The sequence below is a fragment of the Amblyomma maculatum genome, chromosome 7 (assembly GCF_055883805.1).
Source record: "Amblyomma maculatum isolate TAMU_Amacu chromosome 7, ASM5588380v1, whole genome shotgun sequence".
In the NCBI taxonomy this organism is placed as follows: domain Eukaryota; kingdom Metazoa; phylum Arthropoda; class Arachnida; order Ixodida; family Ixodidae; genus Amblyomma; species Amblyomma maculatum.
This window is the reverse complement of record NC_139350.1, coordinates 3,016,266-3,030,821: the sequence shown is the minus strand read 5'-3', so window position 1 is coordinate 3,030,821 and position 14,556 is coordinate 3,016,266. Positions and strand designations below refer to the sequence as shown.

The window sequence follows — 14,556 nt, the reverse complement described above, 5'->3', positions numbered from 1 at the left end:
GATAACTGTTCCGGCCAATTAAAGACGGAGGTCTCGGACTTGCTCACTTATTTGTGCGCCAGCTTGTATACAGATTTATTTTCTTTCGTGACGTTACCGACCCCTTTTTGCGCACTGTGTGCCAAGTGAGGCTCGCGGGGGCGTTGCCCAATTTCGTTGTTGCTACGGAAAGCATGCCAGGGCGTCTTTCTAGTTTTTTCAAAGAGGTTGTCAGCAGTGTTCGAATTCTGTCAGCTCGCTTCTCGACAGAATACTTAAGTTCAGTGAAAAAGAAGAACCTGTATAAAGCTGTTTGTGACTCCTTCTTCTGTGTTCCTGTGTACAGAGCCTTGTATAGCGGCCGTCTAGGTCAAGACGTACTGAAGCGTGTCAAAACAATGCCAGTTTCTCCTGGGGTAAAGACGTTTTTCTTTAAGTTACATACAGGAACATTATCGGTACAAACGTTTTTTGAAAGCAAGGGCTTTTATCTGCCATGGGGTTCACTTTGCTTAATATGTAAACAGCCGCAGACAATAGACCATGTATTTCTGCCCTGTTGAGAGGGCGTCTATTTTTGGGATGTGCTGCGACGAACATTTAAAAAAAAGATTACCATTAGACTCATACGGGATTAGATTCCTGCCAACTGAAAATAATGATGGGATTCCACTTGATATGGTTATGCTAATAGGCCGGCACAGTCTATGGCGGTCCAGAATGGCGATTTTCCCTGTGGCCCTGACGCCCGCCCTGCAAGGCTCTACTTTCGCGAGAGTATACACGCATTGGTTGAAATGCACAAATTTAAGACCACTGTGCCAGACTGGATTTCAAGAGTCGAACCACTATGCGAGCTGAAGGAATTTTAACTTGACAAAGGCAACTCGTATGAGTCTGCCGGCTTCTGTATTAAGTGTCATGCTTGTGGTAACCGCTCTGCTGTGATCATTCTGTTTGTAGCGCGTTTTTGTTGGTTTTGTTTTGTGTTGGTGATGACCGGCAATAAAGAAAAAAAGTAGCACACCGGCCCATGATTCTTAGCGCGCCCATGGTGGCTGAAGTGCAGCGCCCTCAGCTTTCCCTCTAGTTAGTGTAAGGAACTCTATGCGCTCACCCTCACGTCATTTGTCATGCAATAAAACTGGACAGAATTGAAAAAATATTTATCCTCTCTGCTTCTTTTTAAGGTGCTGGAAAAAAGCAAATTAGTATATAAAATGTACACTTTTAAAACAGAAACTGAAACTAACAAATATGCTTGATTATTTTGAAACAAAATAAATGTTTAAAACATAAAAGTATTATATTTATTTGTACACAGGCATATTTAAAATAACGCCTTGAAGCACAACAAAAAAATCATTAGCAAATCATTTGGTGCGGGGCTACACAAACGACAAAGATGGCGTCGAAGAAGAGCAGCTTTTTAAGTGCGAGAGCTGAACTCGCTAAACTTGTGAAGCGCAAGGCTGAAACCGCGGTGCGTAAGGCTCCTCAGTTTTGTACAAACTGTTGCTCTATCACTTTTTCATGCACAGATTTCCAAAGGTTCCGTGAGATGGGAAGAATCGTTCGTTCTTTCCCCTCTTTCAAAATGGCGCTAGCATTGGTGCAACATGGGGATGCTGCATGTGTGTAGCGGGCCATACGTGTGTTTACGTTTTACCGGCACGAGTTTACTAGACTTGTATTGCCGCAGGTGTCCCTTCGGTTGCATTTAAGTTTTTACTACTTTCAAGCTGCGGTGCTGTGCTTGTGCTAACGACACAGTTGCTTTCTGAAACCATTTTTTTAGATACCCATTGTACATATCGGCGCGAACTTACCATTATTCCTTTCGTTTACAGGAGGCTTTAGCGAATATTGAGCGAGAGATCTATGAACTCGAAGGAAGTTATCTGGAAGAGACACAGCAGGATGGAAACATTATAAGAGGCTGGGACGTTAGCCTGGCTCCGGACAAGTAAGTAACGATCGGCTGCGAATTCCGGTGGGGTTTCTAGGCGGGGTAATTGCAAAGCAAGAAAGAAGTACCACAAGCAGATATCTTGTTTCTCCTTCGACGTGTCTCAGTTTCTTGGTCTGAACTGTCAAAAAATATACACTCGCTAAAGATGCGAGTGTATGTTTGTTTTGTAGCATCTTTGGCGAGAGTATGTTTTTTGACAAGTAAGTATGAATTTCTCTCGCCAGATGGGATTACGTAGAACCCTAGACTTTAATTTTTAGGTCTATTAAGCGATGCTTTTCTACTGCCTGCTTGGGACAATTGCACTGTCGAATATTCGCATTTCATATTGGAGTTAGCTCAACTTTCTTCTCTACTACAGTGAGTTTGACATGTACTTCTTTTTTTTACGTGTTTTAGGTAAGCGTTTTTACTCCACAGGCATTTTTAATATACCATAGTGTTGTCTTCCATAGGACATTGTTAATGAATCAGAACTAATTATGCAAGCAGCATGTGTGGCTGGCTGCGCATCTAGAATATCTGCCGCATATCAAATGAGCACAGATGTCTTGCCTTGCAAGCATTGACGTTAACAGACTAGTAAACGTCGTTCTTCAAATTTTCCGCACCTCTCCAAGGTGCTCCTTGATTTGGCAGGCGACGTGCCGTTCTATCACACAACATACATTGAGACGTAGGACGTTTGTAACTTGCCGTAACAAAACGAAAATTAACTTTATATAACAAGAACACGAAGCACAGGGTACAGAAAACTTATTTACACGAGACAGAGAGGCGGCACACTTTACAAAATAGACTGAGCGAAAAACGAACTGCAAAACGAGCGCATCGCTCATTTTACGACTTCTCAGTCGGGGCCTGCCTGCTACACTGTCTTCGTTGCTGACCAGCCTCAGCACAAGAACCAGAACCGCCGATGACTGCGCGGCGCGCTCTGAAATAGCCAGAGCAGAAGCTTCTAGGCCCTGAGGAGGCGCGGAAAGCAGCTTAGCGCCGCCAAAGCTATGCCTCCCCCCCTTGGCTCGCTAGAGAGGTCTGGAATTTTCTCGAACGTGGTCAGCACGCGCGGCCTTCCCGCGCGAAGCGAGGAGGAGGGCCGGGTCCGTGTGGGGGAATGCACGCGTGACTCAGCCCATGACGACGAGGGCGAGGAGGCGCAGTGCGGTGGCCGAGATTACATAATCGGTCGCGTCGCTTTCTCGAAGCTTGTGCAAATTTCCATCGCCGCTTTCTGCGGCGCGCGCGCCGAAACCTTAGAGAATGGGCCACCGCGGCCTTACACGTCGCACCATAAGAGGATTGCTGGGATTTTTTGCCCAGCCAAACCGAACATTACAAAAGGCCGCGACTTTCCTTCCGCTATAACACAGTCTACATGCACACTTTCTGCTCACAGTCCCTGGGTGGTACAAACGACATTCGCGATAGGTCGCAGTTCCTGTCACACAAAATTCACAAGCACTTTTCTTGTGTACAGACACTACACAACATGCAAAACTTTCACGATAGGTCCCAGATCCTAGAGTTCCGCACGCATCACATGTGGCCAAGTCCGGCAAGTGTTCTTTGCACACTTCGCTTGTCACTCCATGCTCGCGAGCGCACTTTCATGCACAGGCGAGCAGGACCGCTCACGCCCGCCAGCGCTACGCTGCTCAGGCACAAGTGAAGGATTTATTTCATCTCGACACTCGTTAGAGCTAGGGAGGGGCGTCGCATCGGGTGGCTTGTATAAGTCTGCAAAAATGCAGCATGCTAACCGCTCGCCTTCGAATGGGAGACTCATCGCTTTACTGAGCGTCTCGGGTTCACGAGTGCAAACGGTGGCCAATTCAGCGACTGTTGCGGTACTGACTTTGATGTTTGCGATAGCTGCTGAGACTTCTGCTGCGGTCAACGTATGATCGCGGATCTCGACGATCGCGTCGCTCGCGACCGCTGTCACTGAATCAACTGTGGCACCCTGTTATTGGTAAGCGCACGCGCCCGGTGTCGCTGTTTCACCCGCATTTGCTGCATTTAACACGTCAGGATCAGTTTGTAAACACGCGGCAGCTTTACGCTCTTCAATTACCTCGTCTACAGCGGGTTTGAGTTCGGTCTACTGCTGCCACGCGCCTTCCGGTGCACCTGATGGGACGCTGACGCCCTCGGTAATCTGAGCGCACGCGGGCACTTCTATTGGGAATACTTTAGCCGATGTTGTGGCGTTGTTTACTTCGCTGGCCGGCAACGCGCCGCGCACGCCGACAGCATCGCTCGCTCCGGCGAAGGTCGTCTCTGTACTCGTGGCAGCGTCCGACGCAGAGGCTGCTGCGTCACCAGACACGCAGCTTGAGAGTACTGTTAGGGGCTGCTCTTTCGAAGCGTTCTTTTTAGTTTCTTCTACTTGCTTCAATTTGCAAATCACGAGGCATTCGTAATAATCTAACCTCCGCTTGAGCCTTTTCGACTTCTGCCTCCGCTATCACCTTTTGAGCATCCAATTCGCACTTTCTCAATTCCGCCTCGATCTTTGCGATTTCCAACTTAGCTGCTATCTCCATATTTCTAATTCAGTCTCTACTTTCGCCTCTGTCTCTCGACGCTTCACTAGGTCCTTACTGTTCGGCTTTGTTAAGCAATTCTTCCGTCTCAGTGCAGCTACGGGGACTCTAACGGACACGATGGTCCATCCGGAAAACACTGACTTCCTCGTGTTCATGTTGACTAATCTAACTACACGTCGACACCGCGCACCTCCCGCTCCAATTGCCTGAGCCACGCACACCAACGGACGCAAGAAATCCCGCTCACCTGGACAACGGTTGCTCCTTCCCGCGTCGCTCCTCACTGGTGGGCACTTCCTATCATTGCTGCCTCTGACCATCCCCGCTTGGGGTCCCTGGGTCCTTGCACGCGTCGATGAAGCTCCTACCCTGAACGACCGGGAGATCTCAGCACCTCAGCAACGGTTGCTCCCTCCTTGCCGCGCCGCTCCTCGCTGGTGGGCACTCCTACTCGCCGCTGCCTCTGACCGTCTCCTCTTGGGGTCCCTAGGTCCTTGCACGCAGCTAAGCTCTTCCACCTTGAACGGACGGCAGACTTCGGTGAGCGCCGATAACTTTGCGACGGCTCGAGTAACGAGCAGGGCTTACGGAGTGCTGCAGTTTGTCGAATCGTACTGCCGACTGTGCCAGTAAACGTCAGGTTCTTCGTCTTCTTCAAATCCTCCTCACCTCTGCAAGGTGCTCCTCGATTCGGCAGGCGACGTGCAGTTCACACACAAACACACATTGAGACGTAGGACGACGAACTTGCAGTAACAAAACGAAAATTAACTTTATACGCGACACAAACACAAGACACAGAAAACTTATTTACACGAGGCAGTGAGACTACAGACATTACGAAAGAGACTGGGCGAAAGACTAACTGCAAACTGAGCGCATCGCTCTTTTTACTTCCTAGTCGGGGCCTGCCTGCTATGCTGTTTTCGTCGATGACTAGCCTCAGCACAGGAACCAGAACCATCGATGGCTGCGCGGCGCGCTCATAAATAGCCAGCGCAGAAGCTTCTGGCGCGGAGGAGGAACGGAAAACAACTTAGCGCTGCCAAAGCTATGCCTCCCCCCCTCGGCCCTCTGGAGAGGTCTGGAATTTTTTTCGAAACTCGTCAGCACGCGCGGCCTTCCCGCGCGAAGCGAGAAGGAGGGCCGGGTACGTGCGGGGGAATGCACGCGTAACTCAGCCCATGACGACGAGGGCGAGGAGGCGCAGTGCGGTGGCCGAGATTACGTAATCGGTCGCGTGGCTTTCTCGAAGCTTGTGGAAATTCCCATCGCCGCTTTCTGCGGGGCGCCCGCCGAAATATTAGAGAATGAGCCACCGCGGCCTTACAAGACTGTTGACTTGCAACGGGCATTGTTGCAAAAGTGAGTCTCATGAGAGCAAGGCAGCTTGTGTCCAGAACGTGTGGCTCTCCGCACAAAGATCAGTTGTCCCTCAGCATTGAAGATAGTTGGCAACCTTAGAACAAACATTGTGATTGAAACTGTATGCGTTTAGTCACAATACTTTGCTTGCACCTATGGTTTACAGATCACGCTTGTAAAGTGCGCATAGCTTTTTGAAGCTAGTGCTTTCTGAATAGCTGTTTTTTTTTTTATACAGCTGGAGGCTAGCACAGCTCAAGCCATCCCTATTTCATCCATTGAGGAAAGATGTAAACAGCTTAACCATAACTTGTTACTATTTGAGTTTTACATAATGTGGCCGAAGGCAAGAAGGACCATTAGCCCATTTGTTTTATTTTGGCAGGATAGGTGTGTACTTAGCAATAAACACTCACATGCAATTGAAGGGCACTCATTTTCAAGTAACTATGATAAAAACATGCATTGTCATGTGAGAAGCACAAGAAGGAAAATGCAGGCACAAGACAAGGACAGATTAGCAACTGGATTTATTCTGACAAGAAAAACATGGCTAAATAAAAATTTACCACATGGTCACATGATGATGATTATCATCTTGGATCATAGGCCGGCAGAATCACCCAGAGGCGGACTCCCTTGTGCTCACTCTCGCTTAAATGAAGTTCATGATCCGAGTCATGAGTGATTACCGACTCCTGGCTCTTGTTCATGTCGTGATCAGAGACACGAGTGGTGGAACTCAAGGAAACGAGATGCTTAAAAGAAAGATAAAGGATGCTTGAGGGTGTGGTGGCTTGGCACCATCTGTCAGCAACTGCTTTTGGTCACCGAAAAACGATATTAAACTTCAATTGTTAATAATAACAAAGTTAAAAATCACAAGCAACACTTAACTTACAGTATGAAAAACGATCAGCTGTTTGAAGTACAAAAAACAAAGCCTCCTATCTTATAGGGGCGATGACAGGGTCGGTCAATGTATTGCCGTTTTATACTTCTGCGAGTAATATACACGTCTGTGATTCTACACGCAGTTTGAGTGCCTAGCGAGCGACGCATATTACAAAAAAACGCGATAAAATTAGAATCGAGAAGCTCCTCCCACCCAGAACGACCACCATTTTGAAATGCTCGTGTGACATCACAGAGTATACACAGCGGCGCATCGTCTGCAATGCAGGTTGCAATATCAAATGTCACGTCTCTCTCTTTTGTGGACGATTGCCACAGTGGTTGTTCCTCATACAGATGTGCTCGATACATAGGTCGGCAAAATCGCATGTCCTCACTCAGGCTCACTCAGAAAAATTAGGTCCATCTGCGGGCTCACTCTCTCAGACCCACAAGGCCTCGACTCACTCACGCTCATGAACTCGAACTCACGCAAACTGGCAACTCACTCGGGCTCACTCACTCGTGAATTCAAACTCACGCATGATGATTCACTCGGGCTCACTCAGACTCATAACTAATCAGGGCTCACTCACTCATCTCGACTTACTCATTTTTGACTCGCGACATCTGCACTCACTCATCTCGACTCACTAATTTTTGACTCACAACTCATCTGCGCTCACTCACTTCGACTCACGACTTTGAACTCAGACTCATCTGGACTCACTCATTTCAACTCACGACCCATTTGAGCTGACTCATTTCGACTCATCGGGACTCACTCATCATAGACTCACTCATTTCCACTCTCGACAAGCAACGAGTGACGGTCCTAAAACTTGTATAAGCAGGCGGAAGGCAGTACAGAGAAAAACACAGGAAATAAATAGAACAAAAAATGTGTAACATTACATGATTAGACTGTTCTTCAGTAATGAATGAGTATAAAGGATACAGGAAAAGGAAAAATATGGTAGGGATTATCTCTGTTAAGCCGATTGCAGTACGAAAGCTTGGTCTTTTAGCAATAGCACGGGCGAAATTTTTTATATGGCTACGGCCGATTTGGTGGTTGCCGCCTTGTCGGGCACAGTCAATAATGGTTGGATACCAATTATAAAGATGAAACTTCAAAGGCGGCCTGGGCCAAATTCTGGAAATGGTCATGCCTAAATTTATAGGTAACCATAGTGTCGAGAATAGTCAATGTAATTAGGAACTGATCGCTTTTGATGTAAATTGGCCAAAATCAAATTTCGATGGTTGGTAAACCGTGTGTGACCCAAACCAAAATTTGGAGGTCACCATCGTGTTCGCCGTAATCGAATTGTGTTGTCTGTTCACTTTGGTCTGAAATCAGTTCAGGTCAAAGTAGGTAGGTAGCAACTTTAACGATTCAAAAAAGAACCAAGTGAGGGGGGGGGGGTAAAGGGAAGTGAGGGAGCAGGACGACGATGGGCCCTCAGGCCGCTCTAGATGGCCGGGCACTTTTGAGCTTCGGCGACCCCTTGGGCCCAGCTCACTGTCAGAAGCTGTACCACCGGCAGCGAGCTGCGCAGAGCAGCCTCCCATCTCTCCTGATGTCTTGGCCCTTGCCACGGGGGCTTGGGTTTGTTCGGGCAGTTCAGGAAGACGTGAGTAAAGTCGGCTCTGGTGCTAGGACACAAGTGGCAGTGAGGAGAGGTTTCGCCACAGTTTATAATAGAGAGAAGGAAAGGGGTCATGACTGTGGCCGTCTGAAGTCTGCGCCAGAAAGCCTGGTCGCTTTTGAGAAGAGATTTATGCGGAGGAGGGTACAGACGGCGGGAATTTCTATAAAATACGGTGAGGTTGTGGTAGTTAAGAAGCCGATCTCTGGCACTGCGAGACGAAGGCACCAGGTCGCTCTCAGCCCGGTTGACGAGTGAGCGGCTTGGGAGTGAGCGGCCGTGTTGCCTGGGTGTTCGCTGTGCGCAGGAACCAAGAGGAGGGTGATGAGGTGATTCGGTGGAGGGGATGATGCCAGAATGTTTGCGGCCGGGGAGTGGATTTTGCGATGGGCATAATTACTAATTGCTGTTTTAGAGTCTGAGAAGATATACTCAGCAGAGGAGTGTGTGATTGCTAGGGCAATTGCTGCTTCTTCAGCTTGCAGGGAATCCTGCAAATTTGGAATGGACGCATTGACTATCGTGTTGTGGAATCCATCCACGATGGCTAATGCGAAAGCTGGTCGGTTTGAATATTCGGCCGCGTCTACGTAAACTGCCGGAGCGCCAGGAGGGCAGTGCTTGTGCAAAGCCTTGGCTCTAGCTTTCCGTCTCTCACAATTATGCTCCGGGTGGGTATTTTTGGGAAGAGGCGGAATGTAAAGATTGTTGCTAACAGCGGTGGAAGGATTGCGCGTGGCCGAGGTATGACCGGGTGGGTTTATCCCAATTCGGGGCAGAAGAATTTGGCCGGTTTCGGTATGTGAGAGTCTGTGGTACTGACTAATGAGGTGAGCTTCTACCAGCTCTCCCAAGGTGTTGTGAACCCCTAGTTGAAGTAGTTTTTCAGTAGGCGTTGATTTAGGGAGGAGGAGAGCGCTTTTGTAAGCTGTGCAGATAAGTCTGTTCAGTTGCTCGGTCTCCGTGGGTGTGAGGTAGAGGTAAGGGATGGAGTAGGTGATCCTGCATAGGCAAAATGCTTGAATGAGGTGACGTGTGTCTGCTTCCCTCATGCCGCAATGGCGATTGGCGATACGCTTAATTAGTGAGGCTGTATTCAAAATGGCAGCACGAATTAATTTTATGGTCTCGGCGTGGGAGCCGTTGTCAGAAATACTGAGACCTAAAATTTTGATTCTATTGACCCTCCGGATGGGGGTGTCGTTTAATGTGACTTGAATATTAGGGGGGTTCCGTTCTTTTAGGTCCATGACTATGAGCTCAGATCTAGCTGCCGAGCAGCTTAGACCAATGCTGCTTGCATGCGTAGCGACAGTGTCAGCGGCCAGCTGAAGTTTGGATTCTATTTCGCCATGGTTGCCGGTATTGACCCAGATGGTGATGTCATCCGCATACAAGGAGTGGTAGATGGAAGGAATTTTGTCAAGATCCCTCGCTAACGGGATAAGAGTAATGTTAAAAAGAAATGGCGACAAAACTGTTCCCTGGGTCGTTCTCTTACTGCCTAGCGTGAAAGGGCAAGTTTTTACTGTGCCTAATTGTAGGCAGACGGATCGGCTGCTGAGAAAGGCAGCAACATAGTCATGCGTGCGAGAGCTCACATTTAGGTCGCTCAGTGATTGTAAAGTGGAGTGGGCAACATTATCAAAGGCCTTCGTCAGGTCCAATGCAAGGATAGCTCTGGTGATGTGAGGGAAAATGGGACTGAGCACATCCTCCTTAAGTTTTAACATGACGTCTTGAGTTGACAGGCCCGCGCGGAAGCCAAGCATGGTGGTGGGGAAGAGCTGGTTTTGCTCCATGTATCGGTTAAGTCGATTTAGGATTACGGGCTCCATGACTTTACCTGTGCAGGAGGTGAGAGAGATTGGTCTCAGATTCTTAAGGTCTAAAGGTTTGTCAGGTTTTGGTATGAAAGTTACCTTGGCTGATTTCCATTCCGGGGGCAGCGTGCCCTGGTCCCAGTGTTGATTCATGTACCTAGTGAGAGAGGCTAATGATTTGGCGTCTAAATTTCGTAGCGCTTTGTTAGTTACTCCATCAAGACCTGGTGCGGACGTGGTGCGGAGCCTACCCAGGGCAGCCCATACCTCCGCCTCTGTGATGGGAGCGCCCAAGTCTGAATTGGGGGTTCCTTTGTAAGCCGGTAATGGTTCCTGCTTTAGGTCGGGGAAGTATGTGGCTTTAAGAGCTGCTTCAATGTCTTGCCCCTGTTTCTCCACCTCATGCAGTAGTTTGGTGATTTGTTTATTATTTTCTGACCGTGAGGAACATGGGTTTAGCATATAGCGGAGGAGGGACCACGAGTCATGTGTAGAGTGCCGTCTAATCGGTTATATAACTGATTCCATTGCTGTGACGAGAGCTCGGCCGCGTGTTCGGTGATAAGCTGGAGCGTTTGCGCCATTTTTTGTTTTAATTTGCGATTATGTTTTTGCCTGAGCCATCGTTTCTCTAAATTCTGATAGGCCTCCCAGAGGTGGAGTAGTCTGCTGTCAACTGGATCGCCAATATGTTCTGCCGGAGCCAATTTTTCGCTAAGGGATACGTCCCGTAGGAGCTTAGAAGCCCAGTCCATATAGTCATGAATTTCTTGTGCCTCTACTGGTGTGAGGGGACCAAATTTGAGAGTGGGCCCGGTCAATTTTGGAGGTCACCATCTTGTTCGGCATAGTCATATTAAATTGGACATATTTTTGCCCAAATCAGTCGAGGTCAAATTTCGGCGATAGCTGGGCAAAATATAAAGCGGCCCTGGAGGTCACCATCGTGGTCACTGTAGGCAAATTATGTTGGACAGGTTTTGAACCACATCGACCGAAGCAAAATTTTAGCTATACCGGAATCCGTTTAAATTACCCACGTACGTAGCCACGTATCTGTGACCTCCTCAAACAGCCTACCCAATTAGAGCAATGGCACACAAAAAGAAATATCGGACAAGATTCTTGGTCTGTGGTGGGGAGCCTGTGACTTTTCGCAATAAGAACATTAAAAATGTGGTTACACAATGGTCTCTTCGAACTTAGCCTGATAATATTAGCTATACACGACTAGCCTGGCTCGTTCGCATCGCTATGCACCAATTAGCAGCTAACCCGCGAATTCATTTGCGAGATATTCCGAAATAAATGAACAGCAAAGGAAGAACTATATATCCACCGCAATACAACACGACGAGAACAAATGTTTGACTAACCTGCATTAATCGCCACAATCAAAATAATTGCGTAACAGAAACAACGAAATTGCTCTACATCATCAGCTCGCCAAGAAGCTTATTCATTATTAGAATTACACAGGCAATTCGAGCCCGCTAGGATCTAATTAGCGACTTGTGCCCATTACTCACTCCATCACTTCAGATCATGATTTTTTGCACACGAGATCGCCCGAGCTTTCTACCACCGAGCTGATGCGGAACAGCCTGATTGCAAGTGAATGAAAGTTTGCATCATAACATATCATGAAATTGCCGAGCACTATAAGCTAAATTGAAGCTATCCGGCCCCAGATCAGTCTCTCTCAAACACTGAGGTGCGCATTTGGAGGCCTTTAAAGGCTCACAGGAAGGGAAAGGCGCAGTATCTGTCACACTTGTTTCTGCGGACACCTGAACCGTGCCGTAAGGGAAGGACCATGGGATTGAAAGCGGAAAGAGAGAAAGGGCTACGAAGTAATTTCGACCACCTGGGGATCTACAATCGAACGTGAACATCACAAGGTCGGTGAGCTTGATACACTGAATCAACATCGTTCGTGTGCATTTGTGAGCGGTAAGGAGGCTTTGAAATCTAATTAGGGAACAAACTCACCAATAAAAAAAAGCCTGGTTTCATATTCATGTTTTAAATCTTTTACTTCTAATTTATTCAGATTACTTTCATTTTCCGGGAATGCATAGTGTTTGAGATGTTTGTGGCGTACGGACACTAACCCATAGTATCTCAGAAATAAACAAACTCTGAGCAAGAATTCATTTGATTTCATAGGAACTTTCTAGGTCAGACTCGGCAAAACTCAGATCATAATCTGAATGCGAGTCAGGATTCACTCATGACTCAGATTATTATCTAACTGTGAGTCCGGACTCACGACTCGGATCATGATCTGAATGTGAGTCCAGACTGTAAGCCCGAGTGAGTCGACTCATGAGTGAGCGCCTCGACCTCGATAACGATGTGTTACCGTACGAAAGCAATGTAGAGTAAGGCATGTTTTCTTCAGCATAAGGCATGGTCACAGTGAGCTGCACGGTTAGGTTCCATAGCTTATCGACGCACGATCTGTCGCATTACACCGGAAACGACGCCAGCACGACCAACGGTCAACTATCACCGTAGTGTGGGGTTTTCGGCCCCGCGACGGCGACGAAACTGATCAGCGGACGGTCGCCCGATCTGTTTTGGTCGGACCGCGATCGGATGCCGAGTGAGAACTTGACAGCCGATGAGTTAACGGCTTGAACGGCCATGCTTTTCTGTAGCTTAACTCTAGAAAAAGGAAAACAAGCGGCTGCACTTTATATTTTCTTCTTTCTCATCAGCAATGACCTTGGTCAGAAAAGTTAGTCGATGCCGAACTACCGGCCCGTTTCGCGACGAGTAGGCCTAGCGCGAGTATGCGGGGTTCAGGCCTACAGTTCCGGCGATTACGGAGCACGCATTCACAAGCCTTAGCGGTTGCATGCGGCAAGGAGTATAGTTCTGGCAGTAGTGACCTAAAATCTATGTCTGCTTACATCACAAAGCGCGTGCACATTGAGCGGGAAGCGTCTATGTGACTGCCTGGCAAGCGCTAGCCGGTAGACATGTTGGCGCCGCTGGTGATTAAACAAACACACTGGGGGCGTAATCTGCGAATCCGTGCATTCCTGCGGGAGTTTAGGGCTCACAAATTACATACTAAATGATGTATGTTTACTGTGATTATGTTGAAGTACTCACGAGACGGAATTTGGCTCGGGAGTCGGTCGCAGACGCGTGCGTGGCTGCGGAGGAGGCGAGACGCGGAGATGGCGGCAGATGGGAAGCTCTTGTTTGATGCGGGCAATTTTTTTTAGAGCGCAGCTCTTTGGCGACCGTTCCTGGGTTTCGCGTCGGCGTCGCCGCCGGTGTTGGCGTCGGCCTCTTAACCAGTTCCGCCCCTCTTTCAGCCCCTCCAGCTCAGCCCCTTTTCCTGCCTGGCGCCGACCGCGCGTATTATCTGATTGCTGCGCGCGCTCCCCCGTTTGCCGCGGCTTATACCCCCCTTCCCCCTTTTCCTGCGTGGCGGTGAGGGGGCTCTCCGGTTACCGAAACGCCTGCTCGCTATCAGTGGATCACGGTGCGTGCATCCCAAGCCAAAACGCAGTCACGTTCTCTTCACTCGCTAGCGGCGTCAGCGGCATCAGTCAGTCGCTGCTATCTGTTCGTCGCGCAATGTTCCTATGGGCCCACGCTCTGCCTCCCGCAACTTCCCGATAACTCAGTCGCTCTTCATTTCTCTGACCACAAAGCTTCTTTCATGACAGCCAAGAACTGTTAGTGGAGTATTTCTTGAAGGAATACGTGTGAAAAATTAAAAACATTGTCTGTAATTGTACGTGTCTTGCTTGAAACCTTTGCCTCAATCTACCAAAAAGGTGAAACAGCTGATGAGCTGTGCTTAAATTTCGCATTAGAAAGTAACATAATCGTCGGCATTTTTTTTGCGCATTCGCATCGCGGTGGGTTTTGCGATGACAGGACTGAAACAGCGGTGGCGACGTATGCTGTCGTGCGCTGGCCGTGGCCACACTGCACATAGTTTTGCAAACAAAATTCTTTACCAGCCAGAAATAATTTAGTTTGACTAACACGCACATATACCAGCATGTCAATGCGTACTGCTTCGTTCGAAAGTTTTGTGTGCTTCTCTAATGTCGTAAGATATGCTCTCGCGTCAACGGATGCTTGTCTGGGGTTTCCTCTTAGTTTTGGACCGAAAGAGCGACGGTCAATAGCTCAGCAAGACAGCACTAACCCATCCCCCCATTTGCTGCACACAGCGGGAGGAAACGTTGGATATGCGCCTTTTTATATGCGGGAACGTTTTGTTGCTAAATAAGCTAACTCTCATAATGTAATAACGTAAAAATAATATGCTTCTGATTTATGGCTAA

At 48.2% G+C, this 14,556-nt stretch overlaps 1 protein-coding gene across 3 annotated transcripts in view; it reads left to right on the top strand.

The window, feature by feature from the left end:
• The first annotated feature begins 1,384 nt into the window (after nt 1–1,384).
• Nucleotides 1,385–14,556, top strand: part of LOC146182602 (uncharacterized) — a 75,296-nt gene continuing 62,124 nt past the window's right edge. For all 3 annotated transcript variants that reach the window (XM_084608881.1, XM_084608880.1, XM_084608879.1), the window contains exons 1-2: nt 1,385–1,462; nt 1,830–1,945. In XM_084608881.1, coding sequence (XP_084465007.1) covers nt 1,385–1,462; nt 1,830–1,945 — 194 coding nt within the window. The remainder of the gene's footprint in view (nt 1,463–1,829; nt 1,946–14,556) is intronic.